At 36.4% G+C, this 11,601-nt stretch overlaps 1 protein-coding gene across 1 annotated transcript in view; it reads left to right on the forward strand.

The window, feature by feature from the left end:
• Window positions 1–9,599, forward strand: part of LOC143065152 (vacuolar-sorting protein SNF8-like) — a 44,549-nt gene extending 34,950 nt beyond the window's left edge. The window contains exon 8 of the mRNA XM_076238541.1: window positions 9,421–9,599. Coding sequence (XP_076094656.1) covers window positions 9,421–9,528 — 108 coding nt within the window. The 3' untranslated portion in view covers window positions 9,529–9,599. The remainder of the gene's footprint in view (window positions 1–9,420) is intronic.
• Window positions 9,600–11,601: the final 2,002 nt, after the last annotated feature.

Here is an 11,601-nt window from a genome sequence, read left to right on the forward strand (position 1 = left end):
AGGGTGAAATTTGTTCAGGACCAGACCCCGGTTCTTCGTTACATTTGGATCGAAAAGATTCAACGACTCATTGGTAGGGTTATGCCCCTATGAAAATTAACCGGTGTCGGTTGGCCACCAAAACTCAGAAACCGTAAGTCGTAGACACATAGGATCTTCACCAATCATCATCATTTCATGTATCTTTACAAAATACCTCAAGGTCAAATTTGTATGTTGACCTTGACCTTTGACCTAACACCTTGTTATGGGATAATCTCAGAAACCATTATACTTACAGAAGGTTTAAATAGTGGAAAATGTTTGGGTCATTATGGCGCAACTTTGTTACATTTTGACCAAAGAGATTTGACCTTTCTATAAGGGGCATAACCCCTGTTTTAGGTTTTTGAAAAGACAAAATCAGCTTTTACTATATAACCAAAGGTCCTAGACCCTTGGGGTCTTCAGTAATGGTATTGGGGACCAATGACCTTGACAAAGGTCAAGGTCATGTCCCAGATAGCGAATTTAGTGTTTTTAACCTTATTTAAAGGATTTTTAGTGTGTTTTCGAGCTTTTTTAGGTTGACCTTGACCTTTTCAATACATTCTACGTCTGTTGGAACATGTATTTTACATTAAAAAAGGAAAGACCTCTCAATTGTTCAAGAACAATTGACAGTTTAATTAAGGTCTTTCCTTTTACAAAAGGGAAAGACCTTACTGTATTTCTTCTGTTTATTATTATTATTATTATTATTATTATTCTTCCGCCAAACTTTGACGAAGTTAGCAGCCTAAACCGTAAGACGTGTCGCTTTCATGTTCTCACTTTGTATCGGTGTCATGAATACCTATCTGGAACTCACCCTGTTAGTCGAAATATTTTGTCGGTTCGGAGTAATCCCTCCGAAACCAAAAAACCTTGTTATCGTTCCAACACCGTAACCGTAATAGATAGAAAAAAAACGAAGGGTGAAATTTGTTCAGGACCAGACCCCGGTTCTTCGTTACATTTGATTCGAAAAGATTCAACGACTCATTGGTAGGGTTATGCCCCTTTGAAAATTAACCGGTGTCGGTGGACCACCAAAACTCAGAAACCGTAAATCGTAGAGACCTAGATTCTTCACCATTCATCAACAATTCATGAGACTTTCAAAAATACCTCAAGGTCAAATGTGTATGTTGACCTTGACCTTTGACCTAACACCTTGTTATCAGAACAACTCAAAAACCATTATACTTACAGAAGTTTTAAATAGTGGAAAATGTTTGGGTCATTACGGCGCAACTTTGTTATATTTTGACAGAAGAGATTTGACCTTTTTTTAAGGGGCATAAATCCTGTTTTAGGTTTCTGAAAAGACAAAATCAGCTTTTACTATATAACCAAAGGTCCTAGACCCTTGGGGTCTTCAGTAATGGCATTGGGGACTAATGACCTTGACAAAGGTCAAAAGGTCAAAGGTCAAGGTCATGTCCCAGATAGCGAATTTAGTGTTTTTAACCTTATATAAAGGATTTTTAGTGTGTTTTCGAGCTTTTTAAGGTTGACCTTGACCTTTTCAATACATTCTACGTCTGTAGGAACATGTATTTTACATTACAAAAAGGAAAGACCTCTCAATTGTTCAAGAACAATTGACAGTTTAATTAAGGTCTTTCCTTTCTCTAAAGGGAAAGACCTTACTGTATTTCTTCTGTTTATTATTATTATTATTATTATTATTCTTCCGCCAAACTTTGACGAAGTTAGCAGCCTTAACCGTAAGACGTGTCGCTTTCATGTTCACACTTTGTATCGGTGTCATGAATACCTATCCAGAACTCACCCTGTTAGTCGAAATATTTTGTCGGTTCGGAGTAATCCCTCCGAAACCCAAAAACCTTGTTATCGTTCCAACACCGTAACCGTAATAGGTACAAAAAAAAACAAAGGGTGAAATTTGTTCAGGACCAGACCCCGGTTCTTCGTTACATTTGGATTGAAAAGATTCAACGACTCATTGGTAGGATTATGCCCCTATGAAAATTAACCGGTGTCGGTTGGCCACCAAAACTCAGAAACCGTAAGTCGTAGACACCTAGGATCTTCACCATTCATCATCAATTCATGTATCTTTGAAAAATACCTCAAGGTCAAATTTGTATGTTGACCTTGACCTTTGACCTAACACCTTGTTATGGGATAATCTCAGAAACCATTATACTTACAGAAGTTTTGAATAGTGGAAAATGTTTGGGTCATTATGGCGCAACTTTGTTACATTTTGACCGAAGAGATTTGACCTTTCTGTAAGGGGCATAACCCCTGATTTAGGTTTCTGAAAAGACAAAATCAGCTTTTACTATATAACCAAAGGTCCTAGACCCGTGGGGTCTTCACCAATGACATTGGGGACTAATGACCTTGACAAAGGTCACAAGGTCAAAGGTCAAGGTCATGTCCCAGATAGCGAATTATGTGTTTTTGACCTTATTTTAAGCATTTTGAGTGTGTTTTAAGTGTTTTTAAGGTTGACCTTGACCTTTGACCTTTCAACTTTTTAGTCGATATCTCAAAAACGGTTAATCTTACAGAAATAGTAAACAGTGAAAAATGTTAAGGTGACTGAGGCACAACTTTTTTACTTTTTGACCGAAAGGATTTGACATATTCTTAAGGGGCATAACCGCCGTTAACGGTTTCTGAAAAGGTAAAATTAACTTTAACTCTTGAACGAAAAGTCCTAGACCCATGGGGTCTTTTACAATGACATTGTGGACCAATGACCTTCACAAAGGTCACAAGGTCAAAAGTCAAGGTCATGTCCAAATTATCGAATTTATTGTTTTTGTCATCTTTTATCGGTTTTATGTGTGTTTGAGAGCTTTTCAATGCATTCTACGCCTATTGGAACATGTACTTTACATTTCGAAAAGGAAAAACCTCTCAATTGTTCAAGAACAATTGACATTTTAATTAAGGTCTTTCCTTTTACAAAAGGGAAAGACCTTACTGTATTTCTTCTGTTTATTAAGGTCTTTCCTTTTACTAAAGGGAAAGACCTTACTGTATTTCTTCTGATTATTATTAAGGTCTTTCCTTTTACTAAAGGGAAAGACCTTACTGTATTTCTTCTGATTATTATTATTATTCTTCTTGTTCCGCCAAACTTTAGACAAAATTTCCCTCCGTAACCGTAAGACGTGTCGCTTTCATGTTCACACTTTGTATCGGTGTCATGAATACCTATCCGGAACTCACCCTGTGAGTCGAAATATTTTGTCGGTTCGGAGTAATCCCTCCGAAACCCAAAAACCTTGTTATCGTTCCAACACCGTAACCGTAATAGGTAGAAAAAAAATGAAGGGTGAAATTTGTTCAGGACCAGACCCCGGTTCTTCATTACATTTGGATCGAAAAGATTCAACGACTCATTGGTAGGGTTATGCCCCTATGAAAATTAACCGGTGTCGGTTGGCCACCAAAACTCAGAAACCGTAAGTCGTAGACACATAGGATCTTCACCAATCATCATCATTTCATGTATCTTTAAAAAATACCTCAAGGTCAAATTTGTATGTTGACCTTGACCTTTGACCTAACACCTTGTTATGGGATAATCTCAGAAACCATTATACTTACAGAAGTTTTAAATGGTGGAAAATGTTTGGGTCATTATGGCGCAACTTTGTTACATTTTGACCAAAGAGATTTGACCTTTCTATAAGGGGCATAACCCCTGTTTTAGGTTTTTGAAAAGACAAAATCAGCTTTTACTATATAACCAAAGATCCTAGACCCTTAAGGTCTTCAGTAATGGCATTGGGGACCAATGACCTTGACAAAGGTCAAAGGTCAAAGGTCAAGGTCATGTCCCAGATAGCGAATTTAGTGTTTTTAACCTTATTTAAAGGATTTTTAGTGTGTTTTCGAGCTTTTTAAGGTTGACCTTGACCTTTTCAATACATTCTACGTCTGTTGGAACATGTATTTTACATTAAAAAAGGAAAGACCTCTCAATTGTTCAAGAACAATTGACAGTTTAATTAAGGTCTTTCCTTTTTCTAAAGGGAAAGACCTTACTGTATTTCTTCTGTTTATTATTATTATTATTATTATTATTCTTCCGCCAAACTTTGACGAAGTAAGCAGCCTTAACCGTAAGACGTGTCGCTTTCATGTTCACACTTTGTATCGGTGTCATGAATACCTATCCAGAACTCACCCTGTTAGTCGAAATATTTTGTCGGTTCGGAGTAATCCCTCCGAAACCCAAAAACCTTGTTATCGTTCCAACACCGTAACCGTAATAGGTAGAAAAAAAACAAAGGGTGAAATTTGTTCAGGACCAGACCCCGGTTCTTCGTTACATTTGGATCGAAAAGATTCAACGACTCATTGGTAGGGTTATGCCCCTATGAAAATTAACCGGTGTCGGTTGGCCACCAAAACTCAGAAACCGTAAGTCGTAGACACCTAGGATCTTCACCATTCATCATCAATTCATGTGACTTTGAAAAATACCTCAAGGTCAAATGTGTATGTTGACCTTGACCTTTGACCTAACACCTTGTTATGGGATAATCTCAGAAACCATTATACTTACAGAAGTTTTGAATAGTGGAAAATGTTTGGGTTATTTAGGCGCAACTTTGTTACATTTCGACCAAAGAGGTTTGACCTTTCTGTAAGGGGCATAACCCCTGATTTAGGTTTCTGAAAAGACAAAATCAGCTTTTATTATATAACCAAAGGTCCTAGACCCATGGGGTCTTCAGCAATGACATTGGGGACTAATGACCTTGACAAAGGTCAAAAGGTCAAAGGTCAAGGTCATGTCCTATATAGCGAATTATGTGTTTTTGACGTAATTTAAAGGATTTTCGGTGTGTTTTAAAGCTTTTCAATGCATTTCACGTCTATTGGAACATGTATTTTACGTTATAAAAGGAAAGACCTCTCAATTGTTCAAGAACAATTGACATTTTAATTATTATTATTATTATTCTTTTTGTTCCGCCAAACTTTGACGAAGTTAGCCTCCGTAACCGTAAGACGTGTCGCTTTCATGTTCACACTTTGTATCGGTGTAATGAATACCTATCCGGAACTCACCCTGTGAGTCGAAATATTTTGTCGGTTCGGAGTAATCCCTCCGAAACCCAAAAACCTTGTTATCGTTCCAACACCGTAACCGTAATAGGTAGAAAAAAAACAAAGGGTGAAATTTGTTCAGGACCAGACCCTGGTTCTTCGTTACATTTGGATCGAAAAGATTCAACGATTCATTGGTAGGGTTATGCCCCTATGAAAATTAACCGGTGTCGGTTGACCACCAAAACTCAGAAACCGTAAGTCGTAGACACCTAGGATCTTCACCATTCATCAACAATTCATGAGACTTTCAAACATACCTCAAGGTCAAATGTGTATGTTGACCTTGACCTTTGACCTAACACCTTGTTATGGGATAATCTCAGAAACCATTATACTTACAGAAGTTTTAAATAGTGGAAAATGTTTGGGTCATTACGACACAACTTTGTTACATTTTGACCGAAGAGATTTGACCTTTTTTTAAGGGGCATAACACCTGTTTTAGGTTTCTGGAAAGACAAAATCAGGTTTTACTATATAACCAAAGGTCCTAGACCCATGGGGTCTTCGGCAATGACATTGGGGACTAATGACCTTGACAAAGGTCAAAAGGTCAAAGGTCAAGGTCATGTCCCATATAGCGAATTTGGTGTTTTTAACCTTATTTAAAGGTTTTTCAGTGTGTTTTAAAGCTTTTCAATACATTCTACGTCTGTTTGAACATGTATTTTACATTACAAAAGGAAAGACCTCTCAATTGTTCAAGAACAATTGACAGTTTAATTATTATTATTATTCTTCCGCCAAACTTTGACGAAGTTAGCAGCCTAAACCGTAAGACGTGTCGCTTTCATGTTCACACTTTGTATCGGTGTCATGAATACCTATCTGGAACTCACCCTGTTAGTCGAAATATTTTGTCGGTTCGGCGTAATTCCTCCGAAACCAAAAAACCTTGTTATCGTTCCAACACCGTAACCATAATAGGTAGAAAAAAAACAAAGGGTGAAATTTGTTCAGGACCAGACCCCTGGTTCTTCGTTACATTTGGATCGAAAAGATTCAACGACTCATTGGTAGGGTTATGCCCCTATGAAAATTAACCGGTGTCGGTGGACCACCAAAACTCAGAAACCGTAAGTCGTAGAGACCTAGGATCTTCACCATTCATCATCAATTCTTGTATCTTCGAAAAATATCTCAAGGTCAAATTTGTATGTTGACCTTGACCTTTGACCTTACACCTTGTTATGGATTAATCTCAGCAACCATTATACTTACAGAAGTTTTAAATAGTGGAAAATGTTTGGGTCATTACCGCGCAACTTTGTTACATTTTGACCGAAGAGATTTGACCTTTTTTTAAGGGGCATAAAGCCTGTTTTAGGTTTCTGAAAACACAAAATCAGCTTTTTCTATATAACAAAAGGTCCTAGACCCTTGGGGTCTTCAGTAATGGCATTGGGGACTAATGACCTTGCCAAAGGTCAAAAGGTCAAAGGTCAAGGTCATGTCCCAGAGTGCGAATTTAGTGTTTTTAACCTTATATAAAGGATTTTTAGTGTGTTTTCGAGCTTTTTATGGTTGACCTTGACCTTTTCAATACATTCTACGTCTGTTGGAACATGTATTTTACATTACAAAAGGAAAGACCTCTCAATTGTTCAAGAACAATTGACAGTTTAATTATTATTATTATTCTTCCGCCAAACTTTGACGAAGTTAGCAGCCTAAACCGTAAGACGTGTCGCTTTCATGTTCACACTTTGTATCGGTGTCATGAATACCTATCTGGAACTCACCCTGTTAGTCGAAATATTTTGTCGGTTCGGAGTAATCCCTCCGAAACCAAAAAACCTTGTTATCGTTCCAACACCGTAACCATAATAGATAGAAAAAAAAACAAAGGGTGAAATTTGTTCAGGACCAGACCCCGGTTCTTCGTTACATTTGGATCGAAAAGATTCAACGACTCATTGGTAGGGTTATGCCCCTATGAAAATTAACCGGTGTCGGTGGACCACCAAAACTCAGAAACCGTAAGTCGTAGAGACCTAGGATCTTCACCATTCATCATCAATTCATGTATCTTCGAAAAATATCTCAAGGTCAAATTTGTATGTTGACCTTGACCTTTGACCTTACATCTTGTTATGGAATAATCTCAGCAACCATTATACTTACAGAAGTTTTAAATAGTGGAAAATGTTTGGGTCATTACCGTGCAACTTTGTTACATTTTGACCGAAGAGATTTGACCTTTTTTTAAGGGGCATAAAGCCTGTTTTAGGTTTCTGAAAACACAAAATCAGCTTTTATTATATAACCAAAGGTCCTAGACCCTTGGGGTCTTCAGTAATGGCATTGGGGATTAATGACCTTGCCAAAGGTCAAAAGGTCAAAGGTCAAGGTCATGTCCCAGAGTGCGAATTTAGTGTTTTTAACCTTATATAAAGGATTTTTAGTGTGTTTTCGAGCTTTTTATGGTTGACTTTGACCTTTTCAATACATTCTACGTCTGTTGGAACATGTATTTTACATTACAAAAGGAAAGACCTCTCAATTGTTCAAGAACAATTGACAGTTTAATTATTTTTATTATTCTTCTTCTTCCTCTTCTTCCGCCGCTTTAAAAAATGAACTTGTCCGCAGCGTTTCTCCAAAACCGCTTGTCAGATTGACTTAGGATTTCATAAAATGGTAGACTAATATGTCTAGGTGAGCCATCAATCTTTTGTTTGTGCATTGGGGTCTATTAAGGGGTATTTTGGGGGGTAGAAAGCAGGGAGGGTTTTACTATAGAACCCTATGGGATTTTATTTTCAAATTTTTTTAAATGAATATAACTTGAAAACTATAAGTGATAGATACATACAGTCTTCAGAAATAATTAAAGGACAATAAAATAAATCACATGAAATATAGGGGGATGCCCTGGGGGTCATCCCCACCCCCTTCAATTTGAGAATGTGCTATTCTCTTGTAAACGGTTCAGATCCCCACCCCTAAACCATATATATTCTTGTAGGGGACAATAAAACAAATCAAATGAAATAAAAGGGAAGTCCCTGGGGGGTCACCCCACCCCCTCTTGTTGGAAAACTTTTAAACGGTCCAGATCCCCACCCCTAAACCATATATATTCTTGTAGGGGACAATAAAACAAATCAAATGAAATAAAAGGGAAGTCCCTAGGGGGTCACCCCACCCCCTCTTGTTTGAAAACTTGTAAACGGTCCAGATCCCCACCCCTAAACCATATATATTCTTGTAAGGGACAATGAAACAAATCACATGTATTTAGATGGAAGTTCCTGGGGGTCACCCCTACCCCGTTCAATTTGAGAATGTACTATTATCTTGTAAACAGTCCAGATCCCCACCCCTAAACCATATATATTCTTGTAGGGGACAATAAAACAAATCAAATGAAATAAAAGGGAAGTCCCTAGGGGGTCACCCCACCCCCTCTTGTTTGAAAACTTGTAAACGGTCCAGATCCCCACCCCTAAACCATATATATTTTTGTAAGGGACAATGAAACAAATCAAATGAAATAAGAGGGAAGTCCTTAGGGGGTCACCCCACCCCCTCTAGGTTGACAACTTGTAAACGGTCCAGATCCCCACCCCTAAACCATATATATTCTTGTAGGGGACAATAAAACAAATCAAATGAAATAAGAGGGAAGTCCCTAGGGGGTCACCCCACCCCCTCTAGGTTGACAACTTGTAAACGGTCCAGATCCCCACCCCTAAACCATATATATTCTTGTAGGGGACAATAAAACAAATCAAATGAAATAAAAGGGAAGTCCCTAGGGGGTCACCCCAACCCCTCTTGTTTAAAAACTTGAAAACGGTCCAGATCCCCACCCCTAAACCATATATATTCTTGTATGGGACAATAAAACAAATCACATGAAATTAGATGGAAGTTCCTGGGGGTCACCCCCACCCCGTTCAATTTGAGAATGTACTATTATCTTGTAAATGGTCCAGATCCCCACCCATAAACCATATATTATCTTGTAGGGGACAATAAAACAAATCAAATGAAATGTAGGTAAAGTCCCTGGGGGTCACCACCACCCCCTCCTGTTTGAAAACTTGTAAATGGTGGAGATCCCTACTCGTAAGTCATATATATTCTTGTATGGGACAAAAAATCAAATCAAATGAACATGGGACCATATGAATGAGGAGTTATCGGAGCTTTGTTTGGGAGACTTCGTAACAGCATCCTGTTACAATTACTTCTTGTTTATTAATTAATTCACATATATCTCTTGAGTAATTGCAAAGAATCAACATTTTTAAAGCTAATCTTTATATCAAACCATTTCTGTTTCAGAATTTCATGGTAAAAGAAGGACTTGCTTGGGTAGATGATCAAGGAAAAGAAAGGCAATTTTGGTTTCCAAGTTTTTTCCCATACTTGAAATCTGCAAACAACTCTTAGTGCAATTTGTTTAAAGTGTATAGAATTTTATGTATTATTACGTTTTAATGAAATATAAATTATAGATGAAATATTTGTTTTATTATTCACCCATTCATAAATATTTTGTGTTAATGCAAATTTGAGAAAAAAAAATGCATTTTAATGGCGAGATTCAGTAACAAAAGAGTAATCATCGTTAATGATTTAGGTTATCTAGTTTAAAAAATGTGTCTGTTGACCCATCCAACCAACCAAGATTGCCACCATGGCTAAAATTGAACATAGGTGTAAAATGCAGATTTTGTATTATTTTTAATTTTAGTTTCTTGTGTACTATTTGGAGTTTAGTATGGCGTTCATTATCACTGAACTAGTATATATATTTGTTTAGGGGCCAGCTGAAGGATGCCTCCGGGTTCGGGAATTTCTCGCTGCATTGAAGACTTGTTGGTGACCTTCTGCTGTTGTCTGTTCTATGGTCGGGTCGTTTTCTCTTTGACACATTCCCTATTTCCATTCTCAATTTTATTTGGCTTATATCTCTGAAACAAAATCATTTAGACCAAATCTGACATGTGGTAAAATTGTTTATAAGGTTAAGATCTATCTGCCCTGAAATTTTCAGATGAATCTGGCAACCCTTTGTAAGGTTGCTGCCCCTGCATTAGTGTAGTTTCATTTATCATCATTTATTTACAACCGCTAAATATATTTTACCTTTATATAGTTCTTATTCAACAAATGTATGTTTCTGTGTATATATCAACAAATGTATGTTTCTGTGTATATATATCAACATATGTTTGTTTCTGTGTATATATCAACAAATGTTTGTTTCTGTGTATATATATATCAACATATGTTTGTTTCTGTGTATATATCAACAAATGTTTGTTTCTGTATATATATCAACAAATGTGTGTTTCTGTGTATATATCAACAAATGTGTGTTTCTGTGTATAAATCAACAAATGTTTGTTTCTGTGTATATATTAACAAATGTTTGTTTCTGTGTATATATCAACAAATGTTTGTTTCTGTGTATATATCAACAAATGTGTGTTTCTGTGTACATATCAACATATGTTTGTTTCTGTGTATATATCAACAAATGTTTGTTTCTGTGTATATATCAACAAATGTTTGTTTCTGTGTATATATATATCAACATATGTTTGTTTCTGTGTATGTATCAACATATGTTTGTTTCTGTGTATATATCAACATAAGTTTCTTTCTGTGTATATATCAACAAATGTTTGTTTCTGTGTATATATCAACATATGTCTATGGTAGAAAACTAATCAAAGATACTATACATACAATTCATTTTTCTATATGCACATACCCTTTACAGTTTAAAACGAGCAGATCAAATATAATGTTGAAGAGAATTAAAGAATATTTAAAAAAAAAAGTCCCAAATATGGCTAAGACAGTGTTTTCCCGGAGTTAAAGTAATTAAACGTTTTTTAAAAGTAAAATTTACAAAATAAAAAGAATTTGTCAATGATATATTATGTCTACACAAAAGTGGTGATTACTTGGTTGGTGAAAACTTAAAGGATGAAACACCCATCAACAGTTGCATCGACCCAGGGGTTGTTTATCATCTTAGATATCTAGCTTCTAATTTGGTTAGCCAGACGTACAATTTCTATACATAAGACTCATCAGTTGCACACTAAGAAAAACCCTTGTATGAAATTGAATAGCATTCAAACACTTATATTTGTACCGAAAATGAATAATGCAATATTACTTATTGATGGTAGAAACAACGTTTATGACAATACAACAGTTCTGACTACTGGGATGGTGATACCCTCGTGAGCAAAATGTCCACCAGGAATGAATTATTCCAAGGGGTTTTAAAACTCAAAGATATCACACTGAGTTCTCACTCGTTCAAAATGTCTTTTAGGAATAGGACACAATTAGTTGAATTATATATCGGCTGAAAATACTTGTATCTAAATATAAAGACACCAAAACATGTCACCAGTAAGATAAATAAAGGCGATAGTAGTATATTACTGTTCAAGAGTCATAAATTGATTCAAATGAAAAAAATCCGGATTAAAAAACTGA

The sequence above is a fragment of the Mytilus galloprovincialis genome, chromosome 2, assembly GCF_965363235.1.
Source record: "Mytilus galloprovincialis chromosome 2, xbMytGall1.hap1.1, whole genome shotgun sequence".
In the NCBI taxonomy this organism is placed as follows: domain Eukaryota; kingdom Metazoa; phylum Mollusca; class Bivalvia; order Mytilida; family Mytilidae; genus Mytilus; species Mytilus galloprovincialis.